General features: G+C 47.4%; 1 protein-coding gene across 2 annotated transcripts in view; it reads left to right on the forward strand.

The window, feature by feature from the left end:
- FARSA (phenylalanyl-tRNA synthetase subunit alpha) overlaps positions 1 to 13,720 on the forward strand; it is a 17,086-nt gene extending 3,366 nt beyond the window's left edge. Inside the window, exons 2-13 of one of the 2 annotated variants that reach the window (XM_084835692.1) lie at positions 4,071 to 4,208; positions 4,435 to 4,533; positions 4,731 to 4,849; positions 6,986 to 7,078; positions 7,481 to 7,609; positions 8,093 to 8,208; positions 9,491 to 9,575; positions 10,149 to 10,248; positions 10,591 to 10,759; positions 10,901 to 10,978; positions 12,406 to 12,520; positions 13,366 to 13,720. In XM_084835692.1, coding sequence (XP_084691818.1) covers positions 4,071 to 4,208; positions 4,435 to 4,533; positions 4,731 to 4,849; positions 6,986 to 7,078; positions 7,481 to 7,609; positions 8,093 to 8,208; positions 9,491 to 9,575; positions 10,149 to 10,248; positions 10,591 to 10,759; positions 10,901 to 10,978; positions 12,406 to 12,520; positions 13,366 to 13,471 — 1,347 coding nt within the window. In that variant the 3' untranslated portion in view covers positions 13,472 to 13,720. The remainder of the gene's footprint in view (positions 1 to 4,070; positions 4,209 to 4,434; positions 4,534 to 4,730; positions 4,850 to 6,985; positions 7,079 to 7,480; positions 7,610 to 8,092; positions 8,209 to 9,490; positions 9,576 to 10,148; positions 10,249 to 10,590; positions 10,760 to 10,900; positions 10,979 to 12,405; positions 12,521 to 13,365) is intronic. The other variant, XM_084835693.1, reaches the window with a different exon arrangement.
- Positions 13,721 to 14,541: the final 821 nt, after the last annotated feature.

The raw sequence follows: 14,541 nt of genomic DNA on the forward strand, positions 1-14,541 counted from the left end.
TTACGTCTCCCTTCCCTGTAGCATTCAGTTTAAAGCCCTCCTAATAAATTTCTTCATGCTGTGGCCAAACACATTCTTCCCAGCCTTTGTGAGGTGCAACCCGTCCCTTGCCAACAGTCCATCTTCCAGGAAGTATAGCTCGTGGTCCCAGAATCCAAATCTCTCACGCTGGCACCACCTTCGTAGCCTGGAATATTTTTCTTTCCCTTTCTGTCCCTCTTCTAACTACTGGAAGGATGGATAAGAAAACTATCTGGGTCCCAAAGTTCTTGAGCTTCCTTCCCAAAGCTTCAAAGTCTGACATGATTTCTTCGTAGGTCCGCTTGGTGGTATCATTTGTTCCCACATGGATGAGAAGAAAGGGAAACCTGTCAGTGAGCTTTATGAGTGCAGGCAACCCTTCAGTCACATCTCTAATCCATCCTCCTGGGAGACAGCATACCTGGCGAGTCCAGAGGTCTTCACGACATACTTGGGTTTCGATCCCACGCAGCAAGGAGTCTCCCACTGCTACTACTGTTCTCTTCTTGTAGCTGTAGGCCTTGGTTTCATCGCCTCTGCTTGTCTGACCTTCAGCCTCTTGCTCGCTGTTATGCAGGTTCCCCTGTAATTCTTCCGCAGGCTGTCCTCCGGTCTCATCTTCAAGTACCTGGAAACGGTTCCCTAATTCCACTGCCTCCACTGGTGCCGAGTGTCTTCTTGTTTTCTCCTCCTAACTGTCACCCTTTTCCAAGGAGTATCCTCTACTTCATTTTTCCTCACCTCAGCAGCTTCTTCTGCCTCAGCTTGCTGTTGCTCTTCTAGCTTCTGTTCTTTGCTTTGCTGCTGTAGTTCCACCGTTCTATCCAAGAACTCTTTGTGTTCTCTTATTCCCCGGAGGGTCGACACTCGCTGCTCCAATCCTCCTACGTTTTTTTCCAGCAGCATGATCAACTTGCATGGTGCCTTCCGGATGTTTTGGACTCTCACCAGCCCCAGCCAGCATGGCCAATGGCTAGGAATGTTGGCAGTTGTCATCCAAAACAGCTGGAGGACACCAGAGTGGAGAAGTCTGTTCTGTGCTACTCTCAGCCCAGTGTGGGAGTAACAGTACAGGACGACATTGCAAAGTTGTAGGCTATTCCCCCATCCTGACCCCCAGCTTGCAGTGTTCAAAGTGAACAGCACTGTAGGGCTGTTGAAAGCCACTCTCTCCCAGCCACACATTCCTCCTATCTACATATGGGAATATAAGCATCGTGCTGGATCAGAGCAAGGGTCTGTCTAGCCCAGCATCTTGTTTTATACAACGGCCAACCAGATGCCTCTGGTAAGCACACAATCAGGACGATAGCCCAGTAACATATTGAAAGGCATTCTGCCTCTGAACCTGGAGTTAATATTTGCTCATCATGACAAGTAACCATTGATTGCCTTATCTTCCATGAGTTTGTCTAATTGCTTTTTAAAGCTATTTAAATTACTGGTCATTACAGCGAGTGGCACCAGTTCCATAGGTTAACTATGCATTATGTGCAACAGCCTACTGTCTAATCTGCGTCACTCACCAGTTCGTTGGATGATGTCGAGTTCTGGTGTTCGAGAGCAGGAGAAAATCTCTCTGTCCACTTTCTCCCCATCATGAACAATTCTGTAAACCTCTCCCTTCCTCTTCTTTTTTTTTTTTTTAAACTAAAAAGCCCCAAATGCTGTAACCTTTCCTCATAGGGAAAGGAGCTATTGGGTGCATTGGAATTGGTCCCGGCAAGGCTATTGTTTAATATTGAAAAACTAAGAAAAAATCAGTCAGATTTTTCATACGCTCTAAGACTGGAACAAACTTCTCTCTTTGCTGTTAGTATTTGTTCAGGCTGGACACATAGCTGCCCAGTCGCAGCTATTTAAAAATCTGGATTTTTTTCATTGATTTTTATCGACAGCTCGATTTTTATCGACAGGGATATTTAAAAATGGCCTCTCCATGGCATTTGGGAAATGGTATATTTAGGTTGCAACCCTATGCATGTTTAGACAGAGGAAAGGCCTACAGCTCCCAGCTGGCTGGGGAATGCTGGGATTTGTAGGCCTTTTCTCTGTCTAAACATGCATAGGATTGTGCCGTTAGACAATGAGGTGGTTCTCTCCATTCATTTCCTAACTCTGTGGGGCTCCCTCAGACCTTGTACTGACCAAGCCACAGACAAAGCTGGGTATAAGCTGTGGCAGATTTAGCAGCAACACCTGCAGTGCCTGATAAGTTCTTCTGTCCAGTGTCCTCCAGCAGGGATCCTGTAAACCCAGTGGGAGATCTCACTGAGCCAGTGTGGAATAGTGGATGAAGTGTCCAATTTCAACTGGGGAAGATCCAGTTAAAAACCCTCATGGAGCCACAAAGCCTAGAGGGTGATTCTGGGCCAATCACTATTTAACCTACTTCACAGGATTGTTTTGAGCATAAAATGGTGGCAGTCCGTATAATGTTCCCTGAATTCCTGGAGGAAGGGTGGGCTGCAAATGCAATGAAATAAAGTGATTTTTGTTTTAAAGAAAGGATTTGAGAGAAGTGTTACCCGTGTGTACTTCTTTTTATTCTCCTTTGCTGTTGGGTGCTTGTGCGAAATGCTCTGTTTTTGCTGAGTGTCTTTTCACCAAAGTTCCCATTTGTTCACTAGTATAATCATGCACTATGGAGAGTGTAAGTGGGTTCTTATATACTCATGGTTCCTTGTCACTGTTTGGTGGTAGCAGCCACTCATCTATCAATATTTATCTAGCCTTTTTTTCCCACCTTAAAAAAAATAATTTTCAAGATGGCTCACAAAAGGAAAAAGTGAAACAACAAATAACATTTAGATAATAGGCCTGTCTACCCAGAACAATAAGCAAGAATTTTGGCTTATTGGGGGTGAGCATGCCTGTTGGTTCACGCCGCTTGATCACTTCCACTTGGCTAAACAAGCCAAACCAGGAAGCCTCCATCTGTGGTTTGTCTAGCATTATGTCTGAACTAGGATCCACAAACCAAAGACAGAGGATTCCTGGTTTGGTTTGTTTAGCCACTTCAGCTGGCAGGAGGAGCCAAGCAGGAGCAATTGAGCAGCATATGGGAGCACCTTTCCTCATTCCTAGTAAGCCAGAATTCACAAGAAATCCGGCTTTGTCATTACATGCAAACCAGGCAGCAAGCAGTGTATACCGTATCAAACAGATTTTAACACCAGATCAGCAAACAATTAATCTGAGAGCCACATCTTGCCCACTTCTTTCTGTATCATCTCCTGTGTGGGCTTTGAGGTGGAAAGATTCAATATAGTGTGGTAGAAGTGTGCTTCTGTCCCACCAGAGACACTTATTTCCTGCTTCCCAGTTGTGTTAGGGCAAGGTCAGTCCCATTCTGATTGGAGAGTAGTTACCTCAGAAAAGAAAATCCCAGTAAAGGTGACTTCTGAAGGGTTCCTGGTAAGAAATATTAGTAATCTATCTTGGCATTGATATGGGGGCATTCAAAGCATCTCTCCCCACACATAACTGTGGCCTAGTTCTCAGTGAGTCAGGAAGCTGGTGCCTGGGCTGCACTGCTTCAGAAAGCAGGTGAGGCTTTATGTGTTGGGATGTGAAAACGGATTCCTACACACAGAAAACTAGCTGGCTGGCCACTGTGTGAACAGAATGCTGGACTAGCCTTTGGTCTGATCCATCATGGCGCGTCTTCCTAGAAACTTTCTGCCCAACTTGCTTGCTGTCTATGTACAAGGATTGATTTTCTTTCATTTTGAATGGAGCCTCATTTGGTCGTGTGAGTTCCCTAGCCGCAGTCTGAGGTGGTTTAGCCCAGGCACCAGCTTGTCACCTCAGAGTGAATTATGCCTGTGTGGGAGGGGAGAGGCATTAACACAGATAAGTATTCCAGATGGACAGTAAAAATCTAGCTGTAAGGTACTTGGGGCCTTCCTAGGTAGGACCACAGGCATTGTCTTTCAAACAGTATCTCATAACTCTCTTTTTTCTCCCCTTTTTCTTTGTCAAGCTCCACCCCCAATCTCCTTTTAGGTGCTTTCTCCCCTTGAAGATGTTCTCAATGTTCTCTCTAGGTGATTGAGGCAGAGCAGTGCACATCCAAAAAGTGGGAGCTGACGCCTGAAGGCAACGAAATTGTCCAGGAAGGGAGCCATGAAGTCCGGGTGTTTAACAGCATCCCCTCTGAGGGTCTGGTCCAGAGTGAGCTGATGGTAAAATGAAATTCCTTCCCCCAGCCCCATACACTGATTAAGTAGGGTGTTGTTGGGGAAGTAGTAGTTCTGGATTATCTGTCCATCCCAGCTGCTACATTTGCTCTGGGTCTCAGTTCAAGGTCCTCCCCTTTTGCTTCTGAGGCTATCCTGCCTGTTGGGAGTATTCAGTTGTGTGGCTTTTCCTCTGACTCTACACCTAATGGGGTGATTTGTTTCGCTGTAGAAGCTGTCGAGTGGAAAGGTAGGATTCAGCAAAGCAATGTCCAACAAATGGATCCGGCTAGACAAGAGCTCCGAGGACGGGCCCCGGATCTTCCAGGCGGTGGGTAGTCCCAGTTCTCTGTCTTGGGTTCTTGTACAGTAGGATGTTATATTGCCTTGTGCCAAAACTAGTTGTACAGTATGCCGCATGTCAGAAAAAGTGTTGGAAAGTGTAAATATGGGTTTGCCTTCAGACTCTTTGAATCCCAGGGAGCATCAGGGCTCTGTCCTCAAAGAGCTTTCCTTCTCTTCTTCTAGGTGGAGGCTGTACAGGACTCTGTGAGGGAGAAGCTGCTCCAGGTGCAGCAGGGAGAGGCTGACAGCCTAGAGGAGAAGGACAGGAATGAACTGAAGAAGCGGAAACTCTTGGCAGAAGTGTGAGTTTAGCCTCCACCCACCCCATATGGAATGATCTGTGTTTCCAGGACTTGTCCTTGCAAAGATAGGGCTTGTTAGCATCGTTGGTTGCCCCTTACATTAATGGCATTGAGATGACGACTTTTCCGTTTTGCCACCAGTGTGCTTTTTTCTGTCTCTCTACGTGTTCTGCAGGTAGTATTCTGTTCATGATCAAACCTAGAATGGTAGAAATTCCTGCTGTGTCTAGTGCAGTTACATGCAGCATTGCCAGCTTGTTCTTTTTAAAAACTTATTTACAGTATTTATAGACCGCCCAATAATGTTGTCTAGGCAGTTTACAAATTAAGACTATAAAAAGAAGTAAAACGTCAACATTTTAAAACAAGATTAAACAAACAGCATAAAACAGAGTAAAAACAACAGCAGGTAGCATTTGTGCAAGTTCTATAAAGCAGTCAAGTATTTTAAGATTGAAAATCCTGGGAAAATAGAAAGGTTTTCACCTGGTGCCAAAAGAACCACAGTGTAGGCATCAGGTGAGCCTGTCTAGGGAGGGCATGGCACTGGGGTGCCAGCCCTCCCATAGCCACCCACCTCACTTCACCTCATTTGGCAGGGGTGCCTGAAGAAGGACTTCAAAAGACAATGTTAAGGTCTGGGGAGATAGATATGGGGGGAGACAGTCCTTCAGGTAAGCTGTCCTGAAGCCATTTAATCATTGCAGCGGTCATCTGCTTCAACCTCCTGCCTTGCCCCACTACTAAAGCATGCCTGACTGTCACTTGGCCATCTTTTCCTTGGAAGACTTTCACAGTAGACATTTTCTGCAGCCTTCCTGGACAGGTTGGTCCACTGTGCATCTTCAGGGTATTTTGAGTTTGTGTCTTGAGTTCTGGAAATAATAAACAGTGGGTGGTGCCACCTCCCAAGTTTTTGAGGGCCTGTGGGCAAGACTCCCTCAGTGAGTGCCCCCTCCCTCAGTGAGTGCCTTCTCACTGCCATTGTCACCAGTACCTGATGCTCCTCCTTATCATTGCTACTACCTGCTTTTTTGGCAAACGGAGATCCAGCAAGCAAATAGGCCGTGGCATCTACTGCTCATCCTTCCCACCATTACTTTTTGCAATGGTGAAGGGAAGGAGCAAGTCCGTGGAGCTCTTGTCAGTTGGTCCCTGCTGGAATGTGGGGCCCTTGGCAGGAGCCCAACCATGCCTACCTTCGACTCCAGTCCTGACAGTGGAGCAGGTTGGGGTCTCCTCAGCTGGTGCGCAGAGATGTACCATTTGAGTGTAAGCTCCTCCGATCATATGCTATGCTCCCTCTAAATGTATTTTCCAGACCAAGGGTTTTTTTTCCCAGTGTCTGGATAATGATGCAAAACATTCAAGTGGAGAGATGTTTGCTGGAAAATGCTTTGCAATTACCTCATTTACTCCTGCTTGCATTGCCAACCAGGAACCTATGGCTGTGATGGGATTTAGGAACATAGGAAGCTGCCTTATATTGACTCCATTTAGCCCAGTATTCTTGGCAGTGACTGACAGCGGCTCTCTAGGGTTTCAGGCAGGATTCTTTCTTAGCCCTACCTGGAGATACCAAGGATTGAACCCGGGACCTTCAGCATGCAAAGCACTGAGTTGTGGCCCCTCTTAGCTGAGCCCTAGTTCAACTCTTGAGTTCTCTCCACAAGACCTTATTGGTTCCTGTATTCTCTGTCATGTTTTAGAATAGGAAACATTATCTAGAGTTCTGCAGTAGAGGGCCAACATTTTTTAAAGTTCACCATTCAGGCATAAAATGAAGGCTTGTTTCTCTTGCGTCTTCAAGCTTGTTTTTGCCTTTTACAACCAGTTGCAAGCACTGCGCTTTTCTTGTTACGCATATCTTTTTTGTTGGGTCTGGTCTTTAGGGCAGTTCTCCGCATTAACAATGGAATCAAGTATGTGGGAGATCATGGGACAGGATGTATTCCAAGAGTCATGCATTTGATGACAGTAATTTGAAGATATAGCTTTAGTTTACAGAAGATTCCACCTTGTAACTTAAGCCACAGACTGCTAAACCCTGCCTTTTGTGGGATTCTCCTTGCAAGAGAACTTTAGAGGAGTCTCTCCTCAACAGAAGTAGCAGCAAAGCTTTGTGTTTGCCTTCAGGACCGTTAAGACATACTGGATCAAAAAAGGGAATGCTTTTAGTACCACGGTTGCCAAGCAGGAAACAGACCTCACCCCAGAGATGATTGCCAGGTGAGGAACCATGGTGGGACCAGCAGGAGGGGTTGAGCTCTTGGTCAAGCTTGGGTCTGTGCTTCCAAATTGCCATTTCTCTTCAGAACTTGTTCTTGTATTCTGGGCCTTACCTTTGGCTGCAAAATTGTTGGCTTTGCAGTCAAGAATCGAGATTCATCAATACCCCTCAGCTGTCATAGGATGCTGAACTGGATTCAGTCTTGCAACCCATTTTGGCAGAATTCTTGACCTCTCTGCTTCCCATTACAGGGAGGTGGTAGCTGGCTTCTCTGGCAGAGAAGGGGTTACCTTTTTCATCAAGGATGGATTTCTGAGTGGAAGGTGATATGGAAGGAACCATAGCCTATTACAAAGTTAAATCTCTTCTCTCTGCTCTCCCCACCCTCTTCAAACTTGCAGTGGTTCTTGGAGAGACCTGAAGTTCAAGGCTTATAACTTTGAGGCACTGGGCATTATGCCTGAAAGCGGCCATCTCCACCCACTGCTGAAGGTCCGTAGCCAGTTTCGGCAGATCTTCCTTGAAATGGGGTACGTACTTCATTTTCTGTGAAATATCAACAAAATGGCGCCTGTGGGAGACAAGAAGTGTTCTTCCATACCACGTGCACTTCAGAGGCAAGCCAAGCTGGCTGTTCAGCTTTGAGGGAGACGCATCACACATACGCACCCATTTGTCTTTGAGATTCCGCGCATCTTTGCTTCCTTTCAATGGGGGGGAACAGTGGATTGCACCAAGCTTGAAGACATGGCTCAGTCTGCTGGGGAGATCCAGGTAACCTGTTCTCATTAACCTGCCCATGTAGATGATTTCCTGTGAGGAACATGGTGCTGGCAAAGCACTGTGGCAGGAGCAAATGTCCTTCCCTTGCCCCCCTTGCTGTTCTAGATTTGAGTACATTTTGATGGCTTCCCCTGCGCTGAGTGGAGACCATTCCTCTGTTCTGTCAGAAGCCAGTCCTTTGATCTGCCCTCTTAATAGCTGGCTTGGTGGCTGTGTGTTCCTCTCTTCAGTTTTACAGAAATGCCCACCAATAACTTCATTGAAAGCTCCTTCTGGAACTTTGACGCTCTCTTCCAACCACAGCAGCATCCGGCTCGGGACCAGCATGACACCTTCTTTCTCAAGGGTCAGTCATGTTGCTTGGCTCACACATGGGGTAAAAGCAATCGATTGGGGCCTTGGGACATCTCTGATTTGGGGCCCATCACAGGTCAGGCCTCACTCATCAGCATGCAAGTCCCCAAGCGGCACCCGCTGAGAGCTGCTGCTGCTGCACCTGCTGAGAGCTGCTGCTGCACCACCCACTCATCCAACCAGGCAGTGCTTTTGCGTGGGAGTCAAGCGGCTCCTACACAAAAGTGTCACTGCTGGCCCAAGAAAGGAGAAAGAACAAAGAAAAGGGCAAGCTTATAGTTGCAGGGGGAGAAGGAGAACAAAGCAAGCAGGGGGGCAAGCAGGAGAATGAAAACACACACACACACACACACACACACACACACACTGCTTTTTTATGAGATCAGAATCAGATCCAGTAGAAATTAAAATGGATCCTCTTCAATTTGCATGATTTTTACATGGACTCCCCTCAAAACATCCATGACATTAAAGCTGACATTGGTGTCTACAGACTACGCAGTAAGAATAACAGATTTGATGTTTGCCAGTGCTACCAAAGCACAAAAACCTAGATCCGAGGCATGGATCCTTAGGGATCCTCAGGGATCCTCATTATTTTTACAAGGGGGTCCTCTCAAACCACCATCAAATCATAGGTCACCTCTGTGCCTACAGATGCATTCTGTGATTTTATGGTAGTTTTGTTGCCATCCCATGTAAAAATCATGAAGATGGATGATGATCTGGGGTTTTGTGCCATGGTAGTGCTGGTGAGCACTAGATCTATAGCCAAATCTGTGCAATTTATAGCCACCACTGTAAACTTTAATGTGATTGCCATTTCAGGGAGTTTCCTATGTAAAAATCATGTAAATTCAAGAGGATCCAATTTGTATTTACTGGAACTGACCTTTACTTTCTTGCCATTTTGTGACTAGACACATTCTCACACGTGCTCTGCAGCCATTTTGTGGTGATGTCCTGGTCACTTTCTTACAATTCCAAATGTGTCTACAGGCTGGAAAAATTGTACACTCTTCTCTTTGGGCTGGTTCTTTGAAATTTTCTGGGGTTTAGTGGGATGTGCATCCATTTTGCTACAGAAAGCCAACTAACAGTGGTCAGGCTGACCACAGACATGAGCTCCTCTTCAGAGAGCCTGTCTTCCCTTGGGTCTGGAGAGTAACAGGGGCACTGACTCCCGGCTCTTCGTCCTCCCCTGCTTGCACTGCATGTGCCTTGCACAGAGTCCCTGCATGCCCAGTCACTTGCACCTGTCTCATTCCTTCCAGATCCTGCCGAAGCCACCGACTTTCCCATGGATTATCTGAAGAGGGTAAAGAGGGTTCATTCACAGGGAGGCTACGGCTCTCAGGGGTACGATCATAATTTTGTGCTCTAGTGTTGAGCCCTGAAGTACCAAAAGCAGGTGATCGTGGTGAAACCCATTTGCATGCGAGTTGACTCAGAGGTGTGTGATGCCTTGTTCAGGAGACTGGATGGCTCATTGCTGCAGCTTGCAGCACAGGGCTCTTTCTCTCATTCCTCAGTCTGAAAAGGGACAGGAGCACCCCTGTCTCTGACGCTTGTGCCACAAGGATGAGTGAAGAGAGGACTTGATGCTGTCATGTGGGTGAAGTTTAGCCTCCTGTGATTCCTTGGGTCATTGTGCTCTCGGACACAGTAGCTGGGGCCATACTGGGTTGCAATGGGCAGGGGAGTTGAGGTGGGCATTTGATGTGTAAGGAAGGGAAATCCCAAATTCTTACCAGTTGGAAATGAGAGCCTTAAAAAGAACTGGGTCCAGTGGATAAACTACTCCCCCTCTCTTACTCTTCATTGCAGTACCACTTATGCTGGGCCTTTTCACAGGGTCTATACCTGGGATATTAACTGCTGGAGTCACATCCCACATTTCTCTTCCAATTTGTTGGCTCTCCCTCCCCCCAGGTACAAATATGACTGGAAGCTGGAGGAGGCTCGGAAGAATCTCCTTCGGACACACACCACTGCTGTCAGTGCCCGCATGCTCTATCAGCTGGCACAGCAGGTAACTGCCCAGTAATGCTCTTCCTGATGTGAGGTGTCTTGGCTACGTGGGGGGCTGGAAAAAAAAGTGCAGGAGCATGAAAGGACTTAAGTGTAAAGCAGTCTTCCCCAACCTGGCACCCTCCAGATGTGTTGGATTGCATGCTGGCCGGGAATGATGGGAGTTGCAATCTAACACATCTGGAAGGCACTAGCTGGGGCAGGCTGGTGCCTGGTGATGGCAGGCCTCGTCTAAAGCTGGTAGGGCAAGACCTGCCTGAGGCTGGGCCAGTCGTGTCTGCTGAGACTAAAACACTCAAACCAAGGCAAAATGTGCAGCTTACAACAACTGCTTTTCTTACAGGAGAAGTTCACCCCTGTCAAATACTTCTCCATTGACCGCGTCTTCCGGAACGAGACACTGGATGCCACCCACCTGGCGGAGTTCCATCAGATTGAAGGGGTGGTGGCTGATTATGGCCTGACCTTGGGGGACCTGATGGGTGTCCTGAAAGAGTTCTTCAACAAATTGGGTGAGAGCTGCTGAAAGAGTGGGAGGAAGCTGAGCAGACCTCAAGAGAGTGGGTCTGGGGAGGGGCAGCGGACTAGCAGAGAGGCTCCTTCGGTGCTGCCTTCTCTGTTTCCAGGCACCAGCTTCCCATTTCTTCTGGCAGGAATTACCCAGCTGCGTTTCAAGCCCGCCTACAATCCTTACACAGAGCCCAGCATGGAGGTGTTCAGCTACCACCAGGGTGAGTGCAAGGAAATGGGTAGGTGCAGTCTGGGGAACTGGTATATTGGGTCAGAGGAGACCTACATGTCCCTGGCAATATCTCCTCCCAGTGGGAATTAAAATAAGTTCCCTAGTAGCTGAGCTGATCAGAAAAAAATTATTTCTCAGTAGAGGTCAGTCACGCTAAGCAGAGGTTGCAATGTGGGCAGCTTTTGAGGGAACAAAGCAAGCAATCTGGGCACTCTGATCTCTACTTGCATTTTTGCCTATGAGGAATTGCGCACGCGCTGCCTTAAGAAGGAATTCCAGCTGTCCCCAATTTAGCCTTTGATAATCCCCTTATGACTCATGCAGTCACAAAAAATTAGGACACTTTTCCATTGTGTCAACCCAGCCTAACAGCACCACCTGTTTGCAGGAGTTCCTATTTCTGGACGTCCCAGGTGTCCTGATATTTAAGGGATGTACCCCATGCTTTTCCAGAACACAGAAGCCCTTCACATTAAATACAAGTCTCATGAATCTGCCAGCAATTAAGATCTTTTTGTCTTTATCAGATTTAAGTCCTCATTATTTTTGCCCGTATAAAACATAAAGCTTCCATAAATATTTCAAAAGAAGAGGAAAGCAAATGCCATGCTTTTTATCCCTATTTCAAGGGGGGAAACCTTTGCAAGAGGGGAAGAGCCTCCCAAAAGGCAGGGAAGGAGTATGCAAACATGTACTAAAAAGGCCTCCATGTTTCCTTTCCAAATCCATTAAACGCAAAATGTTTTAAAGGCTTCGAGGCCACAGGAGCCCCAGAACTGGAGCATAGCCACAAGAAAGCCTCTGTACTCTTTTGTTTGATATATAATATGGTAGTAAACAGATGCCTGGGGAGTCTCCTTTGGTTAGGACCCAAGCCATTTAGGACTTCAGAAGTCACCACTTGACTTCTCTCATAAGTCCATACAGAGTTAATGTGCTGCTCTTGCCCCATGAGGTTGAGACAGTTGCTGCCACAACCTCAGAAGTTGCCCTGTGCCACAGACATTTGTCCCTTTATCTCTGCCCTGCTTTCCAAGACAGCCATGGAGCTGGTCGAGTTGTAACACGCTGTTCCTTGATTTAACCTGGAAAAGACAATGCATGAGCTTGTGGCTGCCTTCCCTCCTCTGGATTTTTCAAATAAGTACATAACATGATCCACCCCGTTCCTCTCTCTGTCTGTGCCTTCTCGGCAGCCTGCCTGACATAAAAATGCCTGCATGCCTTTCTTCTTGGGCGAGAGGTGTGTCCACAGGTGTCTTGCTCTGCTGTATCCTGGAGGATGGAGTGCAAATTGGATTCCAGCCACCCAGGCTTGGAGCCTGGTCCTGCTAGTGCGTAAGGCCCTTGGCTCTTCTGTCTGCCCTGGCCCACTTCCCCAGCTTAACAATACAACAAACATGCTTTTTATTGCAGGACTGAAGAAGTGGATGGAGGTGGGCAACTCAGGGGTCTTCCGCCCAGAGATGCTGCTGCCTATGGGCCTGCCGGACGGGGTGTCCGTCACTGCCTGGGGACTGTCTCTGGAACGGTGAGTGTCTTATTGACCCTTTCATCCTAACTGAAGTCACCAGTTGCGGTTGTGATCTGCCAGGGGCCACCTAGGCTGAGGGCCGCTTGTATCTGTCAGGGACCAAAAGCCTCCCTAACCCACATTGCACCAATATAAGAATCAAGCAAGCAGGGGCTGAAGTTAATCTCAGCAAAGCCTCTGTCTGCAATTGGCACCTTCTATCTCCAAACCGCTGTATCCTCTGCCTTGCAACTGGATGACCCAAGCAATGTGCCCTCCTCACCTCTAGAAGATTAAACTTCATCCACCTCCTTCCACAGCAGGCCACATGTTCTCCTGGATCAGGCTTGCAAACACTGGCAATGCTCTGCGTGTGTGTTGGGCTGCAGGGCTGGAGTCAAAAGGGGGAGTGTCCTTGGCAGGGGCATCGTGTGTCCAGAATGCCAGTGGGTGGGGGATGCACTATTGGATTTGTCAGAGAACCCAACCAGCTCTACCTGTAGGGACTTGTTCTTTTCCCTGAGTTTCCAGTATGGTCAGGGTAGACAACCTGGTGCTCTCCAGATGTTTGGGAATATAACTCCCATAAGCTCCAGTGAGGGATTTTGGGAGTTGTAGTCCAAAATATTTGGGAGGCACTGTGTTTTATTTATCGAATTTCTATACTATCCATTAGCCAAAACTCTTACCCCTGCTCTGGTATATTCCTACTAGGTTGCTAACCCTGGTCGGGCACACTCCTACTACTTCTTTTGATTTTAATGACTGTTTCATATTGTCTCCAGCGTTTGTTCTCCTTTTGGAAAGTTCATCTAGAAGTGTTATAAATCATCTTCAAGAAATTCCTCCCTCTTCTCTTCCAGGCCCACCATGATAAAGTACGGAATCAATAATATACGGGAGCTGGTTGGTCACAAAGTCAATCTCCAGATGGTATACGACAGCCCACTCTGCCGCTTGGATGCCTAGGCCTCAGGGGCCTTCCTCTCTCATCAAGCCTCCCTATTTATTAGCACTGCTCCTTGCTGGAACACTGGAGCCATTCACAGGGGCTGCTCACAATCCTCCCCAGTTCTAGTTCCTTTGGGGGAACATGGGTGTAAAGCTGTTGTGGTCTTCTGTGTGGACCCTTTAGCTGCATCTTTTGAGGGATCAAGGGAAATGGGCTTTCCTCTCTTGTAGCCCCAATCATATTCATTAAAAGCATCTCAGCCTGGAGCCTGACTGTGAGTATGCAAACACTCAAGCAGGAGTAGCCGCAGGTTTAGTCATCTGGCTCTCTTGCAGTGTAGCTAGGCAGCTTTGCCATCATGGCCTGTGGGAGAGTAGCACATTCAGAGGAAGAACATCTGCACCTTCCATCACCCTTCCATGAAATCCTGAGGCAGGAAGAATTTCCTGCACTGTCGAAACTTGCTTGGAGGCAGGAAAGACTACCGTCCTACACCTCTGCTCTGTGTGCCATTTCCTCTTCTCTTCTTGCTTTGCCATATCTAGAATGCCCTCCCCTGACCCTTGCCTAGCTTCTTCTAAACTTCTCCACTATACTGTCTTCTTATATCCATATTTGTATTCCATATTGACTTCCCCTTCCCGCTCCTAGTCCTTCTGCTGCACGTTCTCTTGGAAGCCTGCAGCCAGGACCTTTCTTGATTTCAAAATATCATAGAGGAGTATCCAGGCCATGATGAGAGGGGGCGGTGGATGGGTATATGATCCCTTTTCCCACCAAAAGATGCCTTTTTGGAGAAGCAGTGGCAGCTGATGTTGGGCAGAGAGCTCACTATATATTTGAGCACCACCCTTGCGATTACTGTGCTGCCTTAGCAACCAGGTTTCGGAGCTTCTATCAAGCAGGCTCAGGGCTAAAGGCCAGCATTGGTATGGGATGGGTCTGGAGCTAAGCAGAGATGGAATGTCTATGTCACACAGCTTTGCGGAGTTCTGCTGGAGCATGAGTAATGCTCAGACTCTCCAAAAGGAGCAAGGATTGTGGTCAGACCAGTGCCAAAGGAGGAAGGATAGCTACTGTCTGACTG

The sequence above is a fragment of the Heloderma suspectum genome, chromosome 2, assembly GCF_057233095.1.
Source record: "Heloderma suspectum isolate Gila_16-S chromosome 2, 16-S_ref, whole genome shotgun sequence".
In the NCBI taxonomy this organism is placed as follows: Eukaryota; Metazoa; Chordata; class Lepidosauria; order Squamata; family Helodermatidae; genus Heloderma; species Heloderma suspectum.